This window comes from Sycon ciliatum, chromosome 2 (assembly GCF_964019385.1).
Source record: "Sycon ciliatum chromosome 2, ocSycCili1.1, whole genome shotgun sequence".
Classification (NCBI taxonomy): domain Eukaryota; kingdom Metazoa; phylum Porifera; class Calcarea; order Leucosolenida; family Sycettidae; genus Sycon; species Sycon ciliatum.
In genome coordinates, this window is record NC_088644.1 from 20,347,558 (window position 1) to 20,362,449 (window position 14,892).

A 14,892-nucleotide genomic window follows, 5' to 3' on the forward strand; every position below is an offset into this window, starting at 1 on the left:
GGCTTTTACGACTCCCTGGTAATAGTTATAATTATGCATTGACCCGTTCGATTTCCAGGCTTCTATCCGCGATGTGCTTGTATGCAAACCCGGCTTTTATCCGCGACTTTACGGTATACATGACGTGTAGATCTACACGTAATAATAATTACATGTATATTGATGGGGACGGGGAGTGGCTGGTAGGTCTACAGTCCATGGCATGAGGAGTTCTTCTAGCTCTTCAGAGTCCTCCCAGATCCTCCTTACACAAGTTACAGCACACAGAATCAAGAGTTCAATCATACTATTAGTATTACAGTGGGCGGAGTGTCTAGAACGGAATCGGAGAGGATATTGAAGCGTAAACGGAAGGAGGGAGGAGACTCGGAGAGTGATTGGAAGACTACCGCCGGCGATTCTAGCAGCATTAGAGAGGTTTCGACCCCCGTGATTTGTGCTCTTACGTGAACGTCAATTTTTTGCGTCGACGCGAGCTCAGAAAGAGCTTTCGTCTCACGTTGCTTGTGAAGCACGTCGTGTCGCTGACGACAGGAGCGAAAACTGGGAGCGAAAACTTCAAAAAGTGAAAAAAGTGATTTTTGGTGAGGCCAGTCGCACAAATATTATTTATAGCTAGTTTAGGCAAAATCGACAAATCGAGTCAATAATCCCAACCTGATAGCAAGGCTAAATTTGCAAAAACTCGCGTTCACGTCGAACGTGAGTTGAGCTCAGCTCACGTCATGAACGGGAGTTTCGACGCCAAAATTTGCCACACCGCGTACCGACGTGAAATTTCACGGTGTAGTGCAGAACAACGTGAAGCGAAACCTCTTTCACGACGCCAAGAATCGCCTGCTTGAAGTAGAGGCATCATGGCCGCCATCATGACCGCTGCATTATATTTATGACCCTAATTCAAGGCGCTCCATGCTCCTCCGGAGATCTGAAATGTCGGCAACAGTCATATCATGAGCTGAGATCATTTCCTTGTGGGTCATGGCGGGCGGCGGGAAGTTTGGAAGAGTTTTCTGTTCAAATAATAATTACCCGCCTTTAAACTTTTGTGCTCTTTTACACAACAGGCTTTTGCAAGACTCGACCTCCACGGCGCGCGCGCGGTGCATGCACGATCTCCTTATTGGCGTCTCGCCATCGTGGAATAAAAGAATAAAGAATCCTCCAGGCTCCACTGCCTCCAGAGTCCAGACTCCATGTGCAGTCCAGGCGCTATAGTCAGTATAGATACTAGTACTAGTACTACTAGTACTAGTAGTAGCTGGGCTCCAGCCTCAGGATGACGTCATGTCACGCGTCATGTTAAAAATATTTTTCTGTTTGTGACATCATAATCACACCCACTGTACTGACCCAGACATGCATGACAAGACAGTGCAGACTGCAGAGTGTGCATGCAGTATCACTGCACACAGCGCGATGACTGTAAATCTACCAGAATAATAATTCTCACACCTGTGCAAAGTGCAAACGAGAGCTTGATAGAAATAAAAGAACTGAATGAGAATGGAAGAAATAAGCACTTGACTGCTGTGATTGTCCAGTATGCTCCTTGTTGCTTCAGACGTGGTTTGGCTTTGGTTTTAGCAGTGCAACCCATTCGCAACGCAATGTTTTATGTTAGTGGCACACCAGGAACTGTTTTCTATTGCTAAAGGCCCTATCAGAGTAGGTGGATTCAATAGATTTGACGATCAGTAGTTTTGGTCAATCATGAGTGTTGGTGGAGGTGCCACACACAGTAGAATGGCCTCTCAGGAAATCGAGACAGAGAGTGTAGACCACGAGGAGTTTGTGCCAGTATCCGTTACTGTGGATGAATTCGACGCTCACAAGAAACTACTGCGTAGCTTAAGAGAAGCAGCTGCAGAGAATGCTGAGCACTTCTGCAGACGTCCCAACCTGCATCAGTCCAACGAAAAGTTTTACGCACTGTTCATGAATATTGTTACCTCTGCTGAGTCAACAGAGTTGCTGTGTAAACCGGTGATTGAACGTGTGGCTGAGTTTGATTTTGACAGCTGTGTGCATGCCAATGGATTTAGAAGTCTGCTGCACATGGTGGACTCAGTTGTCAAAGCACTGATTCTACAGTCTAAATCCTGTAAAGATAACCGCTCAAAGACGTTCTTCTCCTCGAGCACCACTTTTGACCATTTGTCGTCACTATCAAAGGCTCTGAAAGGCCTGTCGCGCATTGTTCTTCTGGCGCACGAGCTCATGTTGCATTTAGAAGGTGGTGAGCTGTTTCCCAAGGACGAGACAATCTCGCATTCACTATTGGAGCAGTCACAGCAAATACCCAGGGAGTGTTTCTATGGGAAATGTCTAGGAGTACATGTAAGTAGTTAGTTGTACCTTAGTACAGTTGCGCTCACTGAAATCCGACCCAAAGTGCAAAGCTGGCGCCCTGGACCAGTACGGATTACATCGTTGTGGGCGTACATGTGTACGTCCAGCCGCATTCATTCCACTGCCAGGGCGCCAGGGGCCGTTCCAGTTGAGGGCACCAGCTTTGCACATTGGGTCGGATTTCAGTGAGCGCAACTGTATCTAGACTACCAGTAGCAGTAGGTTGGATGAGTGTAGTGTTGGCATCGCTGCTTTTAACCACTGACTTTCTCTGGCTATGACGGTCTTCTTCAGACTGCAGTCCTCCTATCCTCACACTATGCTTAAAATATCTTGACTGTACACGCTTGTATTTCTTGGTACAGTACTTCTCTCTCTCTCTTTCTCTCTCTCTCTCTCTCTCTCTCTCTCTCTCTCTCTCTCTCTCTCTCTCTCTCTCTCTCTCTCTCTCTCTCTCTCTCTCTCTCTCTCTCTCTGTCTCTCTCTCTCTTTTTCTCTTTTTTTTGGTATGGTTATTTACCAGAAATACATTAGTTTGTACATTGTACAAAGCATGATGAACTTGTGGGCATGAATTCTTATCTTTAGTTATTTGAGGTTGCAGTGGGAGCATAACCCTGCATAGACTCTAGCCGACACTGGACACTACACCATGGCATGCTGTTTTGAGCGACTGCAAACTAAACTGACATCATAGAGTACGTGCGTTCTGGTATGGTGTGCTGCATTCTCATGAAATCACCTTGTGTATTATTTATCCTTTCTCTGCAGTATGTTCCGTCCATAAAGCCTGTTGTTCAAAGCATAGCCTTTGCGATGGCATCGTTTGGCGAGGGCTTCCTGCGCCATCAAAGCAATTGCCAAGACATGACCGGCTTCTCCAACATGGTGCGTGTGGCTATGTCCTCGATGTGGCATGGCACTGGGTTTGTGCTGAACCACTCGCGGCGCGCCTCGCAGATCGTGTCGCTGACACAGAGTCGTGATATTCACTTTACCAAGTCGTTCTGGTCTCTGGCTGAAGTCAGCGCATTACAGGTAATATTCACGTGTACACTTGTACTCATGCTTATGTACAGTACAGTAGTCGAGAAAAGTCTAGCATTAGCTTGCGTGCATTCCGGTAGGAACTGTCAGCCCTCACTTAACTGCACACGGAAGTATCCGGATGGGCGTGAGAACCGGACTACCCAAAAGCGCATAACACTGTACTCCAAGGTGTTTACTGTAAGTCTGCTGCAACTGGCTGCCACCGGCACCGGTTGGAGAGGCAACCGGTTAAACGAGAAGTGGACAAGCGGGAACCGACTGTATTCTTCAGAACGCGTAAAAACTCCATTGCAGCGGGCTCTTTCCGTTTAAAACACATCTATCCTAAACACTCTACTTCACTTTAGGCTCTCAGCTTTATCCAATACCATAGGTGATTGGGATGGATGTTGAATATGCTAGAAAGCCTAGAATTGATTCATGCAATCTTCAGAGATTGCTTTGTCTTTGTAGTTATAGTTGTGATGCTGAAATGCAGGTCATTCTGACTCCCCTCATTGTGTGTGTGTGCATATGTGATGTCTGTACCCATGCGTATATGTTTGTTTGTGTAGCACATGGCGGAACTTGTCATTCCCAGCATGGCTGTTGCGCAGCAGATCACACTGCCCATCGACATAGTCTATCTGCCCTGCTGTGCGTCGGAACACGGTGAGACAACGTGCAAAGGCAGCTTTGCGCATCTGATAGACCCGTCACAGGCACAAAGGCAGCATGGTGCTGATGAAAATGCTACGCCACCGTGTGAGATCATGGAAGAGGAAATGGAGTCGTTGCTAGTTTCTGCCGATGTGGCGGCGGCTCTTTCCTGCGCCGTGTCCAACGGGGAAGCCGGTATAGGCATTGAGACCGGCCTGGGATGTGCATCGTCGTCACCTAGCAGCCAGAGGGAAGAATCGGTGAATGAAGAACTTCAATACGATGAGAACTACGAGGTGATTGAGGACGACACAGGTTCGACTCAATGCGACGGTGTTGCTTCACCACCTCACTATGAGGATTTATATGGAAGCGCTCCTACAGAGCCGGTGGCAGCTTGTACTGAGCAACCCTCTCCGGGCCTAACAGATTCAGAAGAGACTACCAGCCTATCACCAGCCTGTGCTAGCAGTAGTTTGGAGAGCAATGGGCAGCATAGTGTAGCTGTGAGCAGCAGCGGAGCCCCAGCAACAGCACCGGCACAGTCAGAACCTGCGGAAGTGAACTCCGGTGATGCAACTGAGGTTCAAGATCAGCCTTGCTCCACATCTGGTGATACAACTCCTGCAACTGCAGTTCAAGATCAGCCTTGCTCCGTATCTGGTGATACAACTCCTGCAGCGGCGGTTCATGATCACCCTTGCACTGTGCCGGGTGATGTGAATACTAGTGCTACTCCCACCACTACTGGTATGCCAGCACAGAGCCTTGATCAAAGAGAAACTGTGACAACGGGAGAAGCCACAGCGGCCGAATCCACCACCGTGCCATCAGTGTCCGAGTGTCTAACTTGCATGGTTGCCATCTCTCCACCTCTCATGCACTCGTCTCAACCAGCTAGTGTTAACATTCACCTTATCAGTGCAGTATACCGCGAGGGACAGGTATGTATAATTCCAGGAACACTCATACATGTGCATGTATTGGCTTTTAAAGCGCGCCCCTTTGGCATGTGACATGTGTGTGTGTGTGGGGAGGGGGATTTAGCGAGACCGGCTGCAGTTTTCAGCCATCGGGACTATAATAATCTCACTCCCGGTCGGTCTAAGAGCACAGCGGTGGTGTGGAGAGTAAGATGACTACTAGTACAGTGTGTGTGTATGGTAATCGGTCAATCTTTCTCATCTTCCTCACTACATCCCGCACTGTGATGCATGAAAGCAAGAAACCTTGGTGGGAACTTGACCCAGTACTAGTTTCTGTACTTGTAAGAATCCGGGAAAATGGAACGCTTCCTTACACTAACGTTTGCCTTGTAACAGTGTTCACTGCGGTCTTTTTAGTTTTTACACACTAGATGCGGGCGGGCTGTGGGAGCTATACGGGAAGCAACAGTACACTTTTGTCGGGAGACATAACTATTGACCTACTTGTGTCTGTTGTGATTTATCTACTGGTGTGCTGCAGAAGGTTCGCTCGTCGTCTCTCTCGTTCAAACGTAACAGCAAGGAGCCTGCTCCAAGTGCCCGCGGTCTGGTCATCCACTGCCATGGAGGTGGATTTGTAGCTACAACAACGAAATCACATCAGGTATGTAACTGTTATAGTATAGTCGAGGCACTGCAACAGCACTACAGCATTACAGTTGTTGCTGATGTCTGCAATTGTCTTGCTGCAGTGTGTATGTGAATGCTTCCTTTTACATATGTACAAAAGGTCCCCACTACAGGAAATAACACACTGTTCTTGTTTGTTTTGGACCATCAACTTGCAAACCCTCTCATTCTATCTGTGTGTGTGCGTGTGTGTGTGTGCGTGCGTGCGTGTGTGCGTGTATGTGTGTGTGTGTGTGTGTGTGTGTGTGTGTGTGTGTGTGTGTGTGTGTGTGTGTGTGTGTGTGTGTGTGTGTGTGTGTGTGTGTTTGTATTGCATGACTTTACAGTCTTACCTGCGGCAGTGGTCTATTGATCTAGATGTGCCAGTGGTATCAATCGACTACAGCTTAGCACCGGAGCATCCTTTTCCGCGTGCCCTCTGTGATATCTTATTTGCGTATGCATGGATAGTGGAAAACTGCAAGCTACTGGGTACAACAGGCGAGAAAATCATCATCACAGGCGATTCCGCTGGAGGTAAGATGTGACAGTTTCACGATTGTTTCGCTTCTTTCCACCCTTTCTGCTGGACATTTACTGATTTGTGCTCTTCTTCTTTTTCTTCTTCCATGTGTGGAACTCTTACTTTGGCCTTCATAGGAGGTAGTCTCTCCAATCTACAATGTTCACTACACGTGCAGCATGCCAGCAGGTCTCTATCACAAAGTCACTACACTGTCAGCTAGTCTTCTCGAGTTCACTGCATGAGCAGCTTGTCTACTACAAAAGTTACTCGAGATGGGTTTTATCCACCAATTTTTTGGTGCACAATATATTCCTCATACAGGTGGAATCCTGATAATTCGAATATATTAATTCGAACATACCGCTTAATTAGAAGTTTTCCCAGGACCGATTTCTATCAATACGATTCTCACATTGAAATCAACCCGGGGCGAAATTTCAACCCGGGTCAAGCGCAATGCGTCATGTAAACGCGCCATTCATTTTGTGTACATGGCGGGTTGGAATCTGACCCGGGTCGAACTCAACCCGGGTTGAAACGCCTCATGTAAACACAGCCTTAGAAGTTTTTTCCTGGCATTTTGAGGTTCGAATTATCAGGATTTCACCTGTACTAGTATTTCTTCTTTTTCGTTGTCCTCAGGTAATCTGGCAGTTGCCATGACGCTAGCAGCAATCGAGCTTGGTATACAGAAGCCGGACGCCATTATGGCTGCGTATACTCCGTTCCTTGTGGAATTGAGCATATCCCCGTCACGTCTGCTGAGCGTATTTGACCCACTCTTACCGCAGGGAGTCCTGTTGGCGTGTCTCGATGCCTACGCCCGCTCTGACGATGAGACATTGTGAGTTGATGTTCAGGGAATTGTGCTGCTCATGCGTAGGATCTTTTCTTGTTGCTGACTGACAATGTGCCTGCTGAAATGGTGAGAAATATGATGACTAGCTGACACAGAGAATGTTGTTGATTTGTGCGTTGATCTGCACATCCTTGTGTGATCAACTGTTGCAGCAACATTCTGTGCGTGTGTCTGTGTGTTCATTTGAATATTGTGTTACCGCAGCACATCATCAGATTCCTCTGCTCAACAAAGCCAACGCCCTAATGGCTTAGTGATTGACGAGGAAAGTACTACTGTTTCCTTCAGTTCCTCATCATCATCCCTGTCGCCGTCATCGTCAACAACCTTCTCATCATCTTCCTTCTTGTCCAGCTCGTTTGGCTGGAATGCTGGCGGTGGCTTGTCAGTGCAGTGGTCAAAGCTGAAAGCCTCATTATCTAGTGAGGCAGGTTCTGGCGCAGCAGTGGCTGGAACTGGTAGCGAAGAACCCGGATCAGATACTGACGTGCCATCAGCATGTGAACCCAGGCAATCTGCTAGTGTTGGAACTGAATCTACTGATAGTTCAGAAACTAGCCTGACCAACTCCGAGTTTGTGGAGGTGTCCTTCTCCGATGCTAACACTGCTGGAAAAAGGATCTCTTCTCAGCGTTGTGGCAAGCTAGAAAATCTGTTCAGGACACAGCCAAATACATACCTATCTCCCCTCCGTGCCAGTGACGAGCTCCTCAAGCAACTGCCTCATGTAGATTTAGTGGTGAGTCTCATTGCATTGAAATTGATTATATTGTCGAATTCATGCTTAGGAGCAGATTATGTTTCCCTCTTGATCGAGCACAAAGCATGACCAAGAGGCAAGTGGTCTTTGCAGCCAGGGGGAAGAGTGGGGCTTTCACATTCCACTGGTTTAGTGCAGTATGCAACATGTCACTAAAAGCGCCATTTCGTTCTTATAAAAGCATGGATAACCGCAATTGGCCCATATGTTGTAGTCTTTTGGACGCTGAGTCGACTGGTTTTGGTCCGAAAAGGCTGCAATGCAGCGTTCGGCCCTTATTCCCAATCGAACACGGTTGAGTAAGCGGTCCCGTGCTCGTGCGTACACCAGTCGCCAGGTCACCGTGCCCGCAGACTACAACTTTCACATCAACGTTCAGCTCAAAGGTTCAAAGGTTCAACTCGAGTGACAGGAAAGCACCCAAACAGGCTGTAAGTTGTAGCCTACGGGCACGGTCCGTAGGCACGGTGACCAGGTGACTGGGGTACGCATGAGCACGTGACCGCTTACTCAACCGTGTTCGATTGGGAATAAAGGAGGAACGCTGCATCGCAGCCTTTTCGGACCAAAACCAGCTGACTCAGCGTCCAAAAGACTACAGCATATGGGCCAATCGTGGTCATCCTTGCTTTAAAGAACGATAGGGCACAGTCGTCCAGTTTCAGTGGAAGTGGCGATAAAGGAATAAAGGGAGCGTCTCAGCTTCCTCGGACCAAGACCATTCGACTCAGCACCCCGAGGACTACAACTGGTGAAAATTTGATTTTAGGGTATACTTCCCCTTTAAAGAACAACTGGCGGTGTTTCAGTCATCGTCTGTGTTTGTGTGTGTCTCTCTGTTGTCGCATGCAGGCGTGTGCTCTAGACCCGCTTCTTGATGACTCGATTGCCTTTGCCCGGCGCCTGGCCAAGCTCAATGTGTCGTCACAGCTGCACGTGGCCGACTCATTGCCGCATGGCTTTCTCAACCTTGCGTTTGTCAGCAAGGAGGCTAGGCGTGCGTACGACATGTGCACACAGTGCATGCGCAATGCTCTGGCCACTGAAGAAGCAACATAATCTCCACGGTTGCTGGTAGTAACAGAAAGTTTTTTTTTTAATTTTGGAAACTTCGATATCAATCAAATCCGCCCATTGTTCTTTTTACACCAGTAATACCCTTTTAAAAAGCAGTCCACTAGTTCTAGTGCACACGATAGACAGTGTGTGGCCCTCAGGGCAGGTGGCCACCAAACTTTTATACCAGCAGGAAAGTACAAGCGTATCCATCACATTATTACTTCAAATAAAAAAAGTATTATATTTACCATACTACTAGTTGCTTCATAATCTGATCACAGTGTGGCTGCAGTTGCATCGCTGTACTTCCAACAACTGCTCGTAAACCGCTAGGCTGCATTGGTACACAGTCTCTGGTGTTTACTCCGCTGTTATTTCTACTATTGTTGCTATCACGTGCTGGTTCGTCATTTTATCCACATTTAGGAGGTAATATATCGGAGACTATCACCCCCACCCCACCCCCGCGCGCGCGCGCGCGCGCTGTGCTTTGCTGAGGTGGCAATAGTGCTACATTACTGTCTTTGTTATCCTTTCCTATTCGTGGGCAGTTTTAAATATTTTCAGGCTGATTTATTCGTCTCTTTTCGAAATGGTTTCTGTATTATCCAAGGTCTACTCATTTAGCTGAATCATCCATTTTCTCTACTTTAGGGTGCATCTGTACTGGCAAATGCCATTTTCTTCATTTTTTGTAATAAGTTTTTAAACATAGATTGCACGTGGAAAGAAATGTGCAGTTACACACACACACACACACACACACACACACACACACACACACACACACACAACAACAACAACAACAACAACATACCACAGACACACACGCGCGCGCAAACACACACGCACACACAATACTACTGTACAGGCAGAACATTTTGTCGGTCAATAATTTCGTCCAACTCCAAAGCAAGGGAGTTTGTCCTGTTGTAAATTTCATCCATGGATCATAAAAAGAGTGTATTGAAAAGCTCGACAAATCGACATTAGTCCGGCATTTAATTTAGGGTGCGTTTGGTTGGTACGATCTAGAACAGGATCGAACAGCTGGTGCACATGGAGCAGCCTCATGCCAACCAAACGGTACTCCAGAAACAGAGCATTTTTTGTGAAAAATATGCCGAACTTGGTGCATTCTTCAAAATGTGTATGGGTCACCATGGTCACTGTGTACGGTACGACGAGTCCAACCCAAAAGCGTATGCACGTGATCATTTGGGACCAAAATCGATGTTCCCGCCAGGTTTCACTGTGAAAAAGTGAAACTGCTCGGTCTGCTCCGGCCTCAAGACTGGAGCAAGCAGAACATGTTCTGGCCGACCCAGAACAGGTGCAGTCCCAACCAAACGTGCTGTTCTGGTGAATCCTGTTCTAGTTCGTACCAACCAAACGCGCCCTTAGTCCAAAAGCTCCTTGGCCGAAAAAGACGAAATTAAATTCCAGACAAATATTTCTGCTTTTACAGTACCAAATCGCCCGATTTATCGGACACTGTAGGAAACTAACCCTCCTTCCGAAACCGATCCGAAAAAGAGAACAGGAGCGGCCTTTTAGACGTTACCAGAGAACCCAAAGACTGTGCTGTAACAGTATGTACTGGTATGTACTTGAAGTACATGCGTATCAGTTCAGTTGCTGACACTCCCTTTACCTTGGGACACGAGGAAAATGGACCATTTATCGGGCATCTGATCCGGGAAGTCATTTTGGCAGCACTGCAGGCAAACATGCAAACTGTCCATCACATGCATGTGTGTACTGCATGTACTGCCATGTATGTCAGTACTTCAGTATCAACATTGCACCACAATCACATCCGACAGACCCCGACGCAGGTACACTGAACATTGTATGTAGGATGACTCATGTATTTACTGCATTTTGTGCGCATTTACCACAATCATCGTGCATTGATAGGCACATTGCAGGAAGCAGGATTGTTAGGATGCTCAGATGCTCACATACGCATTTAAAATATCCATATCAGCGCATACATGGCAGTGTTAGGTTTGTTATGTAATCATTCAATGCAAAGCTGTGCATGGGTAGTCGGATACAATGTGCTGTATGTACTGCTGGCCTGTGATATATTGCTTGCCTGGCATAATGCGGATACATGCACACTCTCGAGCTAGTTAGGAACAGATTATCTTCTGAACTACTGCTCACACACACACACACACACACACACACACACACACGCGCGCGGCACACACACAAACACACACACACTCTCTCTCTCCCCTCCCCTCTATCTCTCTCCACTGGTCTCTAGGCTACTGTAACACTCATCAAATTCTTACTAGTCTGATATGTTCAGCCTTCCAGTTTACCCGCAGCCTCTCTCTTCATGCTCTCCATTCGAAATTGGATCTCTTCATGCAGTGCCGAACCTGCCACTGCAATGTGTGACATGAATTCTGCCTTGCTCCACTGGCAAAGTTCTACTCCGGTCACATTGAAAGAGGTCAGTCCAAGGATCTTCCTGTCCACAGTGTCGAACTGCTGAAGAAGGTGATGAAACTGGAGCCATTGTGCAACATCTTGCTCGCTCCACTTGGCAACATCTACAGGGCATATTCAAAGATGGCAACAACGTACACACACACACACACACACACACACACACACACACACACACACACACACACACACACACACACACACACAGTAAAATCCAATACATTGTGAAATTGCACCACGCCGAGCAAAAGCATTTAGAGTAGCTTCGGCAATGAGGCCATAGCTAGCGTTATCACGTTGCTCTTGCTTGACGAGAAAAAATATACTCCAAACCCGTCTCATGATTGATTCAGTTCGTGAAACTCAGAGTTACAAAACAGCAACTGTTCGTTATTCTGTCTGTGTACTCCAAAACAAACTGATCTGAGCGATTCCTAACAGGCTACTCATAAATCAGCCCAAGCACACCTTGCCACATTGGGGCCATGACTGGGACACCGAGATAGAAACTCACTAAGAGGAGTTGATTGGGGGAGGTGCCCGCATGGACTCGCTAACCCCCCGCACACACACGCATGCACCACATGCTCGGCAAGCACTTACCCAGTGGTAGAGCGCTCTCAGGTTGATCTGACGGGGACTCAGCTACGGATGGCATTGCGCAAGTGGTCACTCGGCCACGGACCGAGCCACCGGTATCAGCATGACCTGCCGGTGTCCATGCCTTGGTGACATCAGTGAGATCGCCATGATCTGTGCCTGTTTCACGCACACGAGCCACGAGTGAAGGACTGGCAGTGTGTACCCCCACAGGCAAAACTCTGCTGCGCGCTATGCTGCATGGCCAGCCACCGGTGGCATTGGCCAATGGAGATGGAGGAGTGGTAAGACATCGGCTGGCAGCTCCATGACCATCCTGATGTCTGTACGGCTGGAATCTGGAGCTGCCTTTGTTCTCCTGGGTAGGTGATGACTTGACCTTTTGCTTCTTACCCTTCGCCTTCTTTGCTTTCTCCTCCTTAGGAGACGGAGACCATAGGTCTGGCACAGCCAAGAAATTCTCGGAATCGGGCTTGCAGATGATGCAGTCACACTCGTCATGTTTGTTCACCTGTTGCATTCCGCTTGGGGCAGCAGCAGCAGCAGCTGCAGTACCGGAGAGTGAAACAAGGGTTTCTGCTACGCTCCACAGGTCATCATACTGCTGGTCACTGGTATTAGGGGCAGGAAGTGCCAGTGTCATCTCCGTCTCTTGAGCAGCACTGCGTTGAGATGGTGCATTGGCAGTGTGGACTCCAAGCGGCATGGGCGTTGGAATGGTTGATTGCTGGGGTGTGATAGCTTGCAGCGTGCGATTGAGAAGAGTTGTTGGCCTGCTGGTGATGTTGGTGACCAGAGGAGATGGGCCAGTATGACTACGGCATGGCACCCTGACAGGACTAGTAACGTGTTGGACTGGAGCAGTGCAGTGCATGCCGCCATGGCTCAACGCAGGAGGAGTACCTGCACTCAGTGATAATGATGGCAGTGAGACCGGGCCATTGCTTACCTGTGACTCCGACGCAAACACACTAGGTTGACTGGTGAGGCCAGGGCTTCCATTACTACTGGCTAGGAAAGAGGTATCACAGGTAGTGCCGCCGCGGCCATCCATTGACGATAAGTTGAGCATAGCGCCCAAGCCAATGTCAGTGAAGCCGCAACATCCAATGCTTGAGGTATAGGATGCGGGCGAGAACAGTCTAAACTGATCCAAATCAGTCATGTCGGAACATGCTGTTGTGGCAGTGGCAATATTGGCAGAAGGTACAGCATCACTTCTGGCTGTCGAGTCGTTGAATGAGTTAAGAAGATTGCCATTAGGGAGAGTCCTGTCCTGGTTGGCCATTGGTGGAGCTGCAGGTAGGGTAATGTTTGATGCAGACAATGGCTTGAAGAAGACATCAGAGAAGCCAGTCAGTCCTCTGCTCAGCTCCCCTGTCTGAGTTCTGGCAGCATTGATCTGCATCGGTGGTGTTGGCATACTGTCCAGTGTGGGAGAGTTCCAACTTACAGCAGTGTCCAGAGGAGATGATATCAGTGATTCCAGACTGCTGCTGCTGTGTTGCTGGTCAGAAGCAGTGAGCATATTCGTGACACCCATCACTTGTTCCTCAGCAGAGCGCAGATCGACAGACTGAGAGAGCGGGTCAGAAAGCAAATCGCTGTTTGTCAAGAACAATTCAGAAACCTGGTAGTCTTTGGGCTTCCTCGTCTGAAGTGCAAATATGCGCTCCGCAGCAGGAAAAATTGGCTGCCGGTGATGCTGCTGCTCCAGGTATAATGGTGGTGCAGCCGGTGATGCAAGGTGGAGAGCGTTGCTGCTCCCAATGTATTGGCTTTCGTGCTGGTTGGGCGAGTCTTGCTCAAATATCAGCTCACCGTCAAGTGCTTGGCCAGCATAGTGATGCTGTGCAGGAAAGTCTATGCTCTCAAGAAGATCATGCAGTTCCAGTACTTGCCGCTGGTTGCCCTGCTCCTGTGGCAGAAAAGTGCTGCTAGCTCCAGAAAGCAATAACCTGCCTTGTGAATCCAGTGGGCCCGTCCACCTGTATACAATAGCACACACAGCAGACCAGAGAGCAGACAGTGAATGACAAGCCACCCAAGATTTCAGAGTTTTAGGTCTTGGCCTTCTCTAGTGCTGACTGCATTTCAACATGAAAGTCTCTCTATGTGTTATCCCCTATTAGAAGTACACATATGCTTGAAGGACATAAATGTGCAGTTGCAGGTGCACTTTCAGCACACAACTGTGTGCACGCACAGGCACAGCGGTAGCTGGCAGGCATGCTGCACAGTGGTGGGCACAGGTAGTGTTCTATTTCACTGTGACCACTGACTGTCCATGATGTGTATATGCAATTAGAAGCAAGGCCAAAGTGGAACAGGAAACTAACTGCCACTTCCCTATGGAACCACGCAGGGTCTAAAGTCCAGCAGCTACTCGGTGCACAAGACATCCTCCATCACCTCATTCAACGTAGATGCACAGAACCAAGAATGTCCAAAGAAGCACAGTGCAAGAGTTCCCAGATAAATGTGGATGCTTTGCAGAGCCATTTGCCTAGACTGGATTGGAGTTAGCCTATTGCAGGTTATGCAGAAAGAACTGGCTTGTTTGGAACCATTGCAAAGGCTGCAGGTCTCATGTACTAACGTGTAGACAAAGATCACTAGGTATACTTCAAGCACATGTATACAGTAGAGTGTAGTTCTTGAGGAAGATGGGGATGGCATTACTGCCAGTACTGGTGCTGAATAATCATGATGATAGACCTCTCCTTTTCTACCGTCTACAGTCCCAGCCCCTATACCAAGTAACCATCAGGTTTCTGAGAATATCCCATGCATCAACATGGCGGTGCCAGGAACACATGATCACCCGCTCAACCTGCGACTATTGGCACTCAGTTTACAGTTGAGATGAGAGGGAGTGTCCACCAAACACATGCACACTCTGCTGAGCGGCCGCACAATCGTACATCTTATTCGCACACCCGCTCCACTTGCACTCGACTATAGAATATTGTGAGGGTAGGAAGAG

The 14,892-nt window shown here is 48.1% G+C and overlaps 2 protein-coding genes across 2 annotated transcripts; one reads left to right on the forward strand and one right to left on the reverse strand.

Annotated features, from left to right (window-relative positions):
- The first annotated feature begins 1,452 nt into the window (after nucleotides 1-1,452).
- On the forward strand, nucleotides 1,453-9,554 carry LOC135809115 (hormone-sensitive lipase-like). The gene is made up of 8 exons (XM_065322386.1): nucleotides 1,453-2,340; nucleotides 3,124-3,390; nucleotides 3,957-4,985; nucleotides 5,509-5,631; nucleotides 5,984-6,173; nucleotides 6,805-7,006; nucleotides 7,226-7,760; nucleotides 8,634-9,554. The coding sequence occupies exons 1-8, from the start codon at nucleotides 1,714-1,716 to the stop codon at nucleotides 8,838-8,840; spliced, it is 3,180 nt and encodes a 1,059-aa protein (XP_065178458.1). The 5' UTR covers nucleotides 1,453-1,713; the 3' UTR covers nucleotides 8,841-9,554.
- A 1,125-nt stretch (nucleotides 9,555-10,679) lies between these two features.
- On the reverse strand, nucleotides 10,680-14,832 carry LOC135810430 (uncharacterized). The gene is made up of 3 exons (XM_065323923.1): nucleotides 14,765-14,832; nucleotides 11,910-13,894; nucleotides 10,680-11,410 (listed from the first exon to the last, which is right to left on the reverse strand). Exons 1-3 carry the CDS (start codon nucleotides 14,830-14,832, stop codon nucleotides 11,160-11,162), a joined length of 2,304 nt encoding a protein of 767 aa, XP_065179995.1. The 3' UTR covers nucleotides 10,680-11,159.
- Between the last annotated feature and the right edge of the window lie 60 nt (nucleotides 14,833-14,892).

Bases quoted from the DNA above. Each gene is read 5' to 3' on its own strand.
- LOC135809115 (XM_065322386.1), top strand. From the start codon at position 1,714: ATGAGTGTTGGTGGAGGTGCCACACACAGTAGAATGGCCTCTCAGGAA. The intron at 3,391-3,956 runs GTAATATTCACG...TTGTTTGTGTAG, and splicing joins CTGAAGTCAGCGCATTACAG to CACATGGCGGAACTTGTCAT. The intron at 4,986-5,508 runs GTATGTATAATT...GGTGTGCTGCAG, and splicing joins CAGTATACCGCGAGGGACAG to AAGGTTCGCTCGTCGTCTCT.
- LOC135810430 (XM_065323923.1), bottom strand. From the start codon at position 14,832: ATGTACGATTGTGCGGCCGCTCAGCAGAGTGTGCATGTGTTTGGTGGA. The intron at 13,895-14,764 runs GTAAACTGAGTG...TATTGTATACAG, and splicing joins CACTCCCTCTCATCTCAACT to GTGGACGGGCCCACTGGATT. The intron at 11,411-11,909 runs GTAAGTGCTTGC...TATGCCCTGTAG, and splicing joins TGAGAGCGCTCTACCACTGG to ATGTTGCCAAGTGGAGCGAG.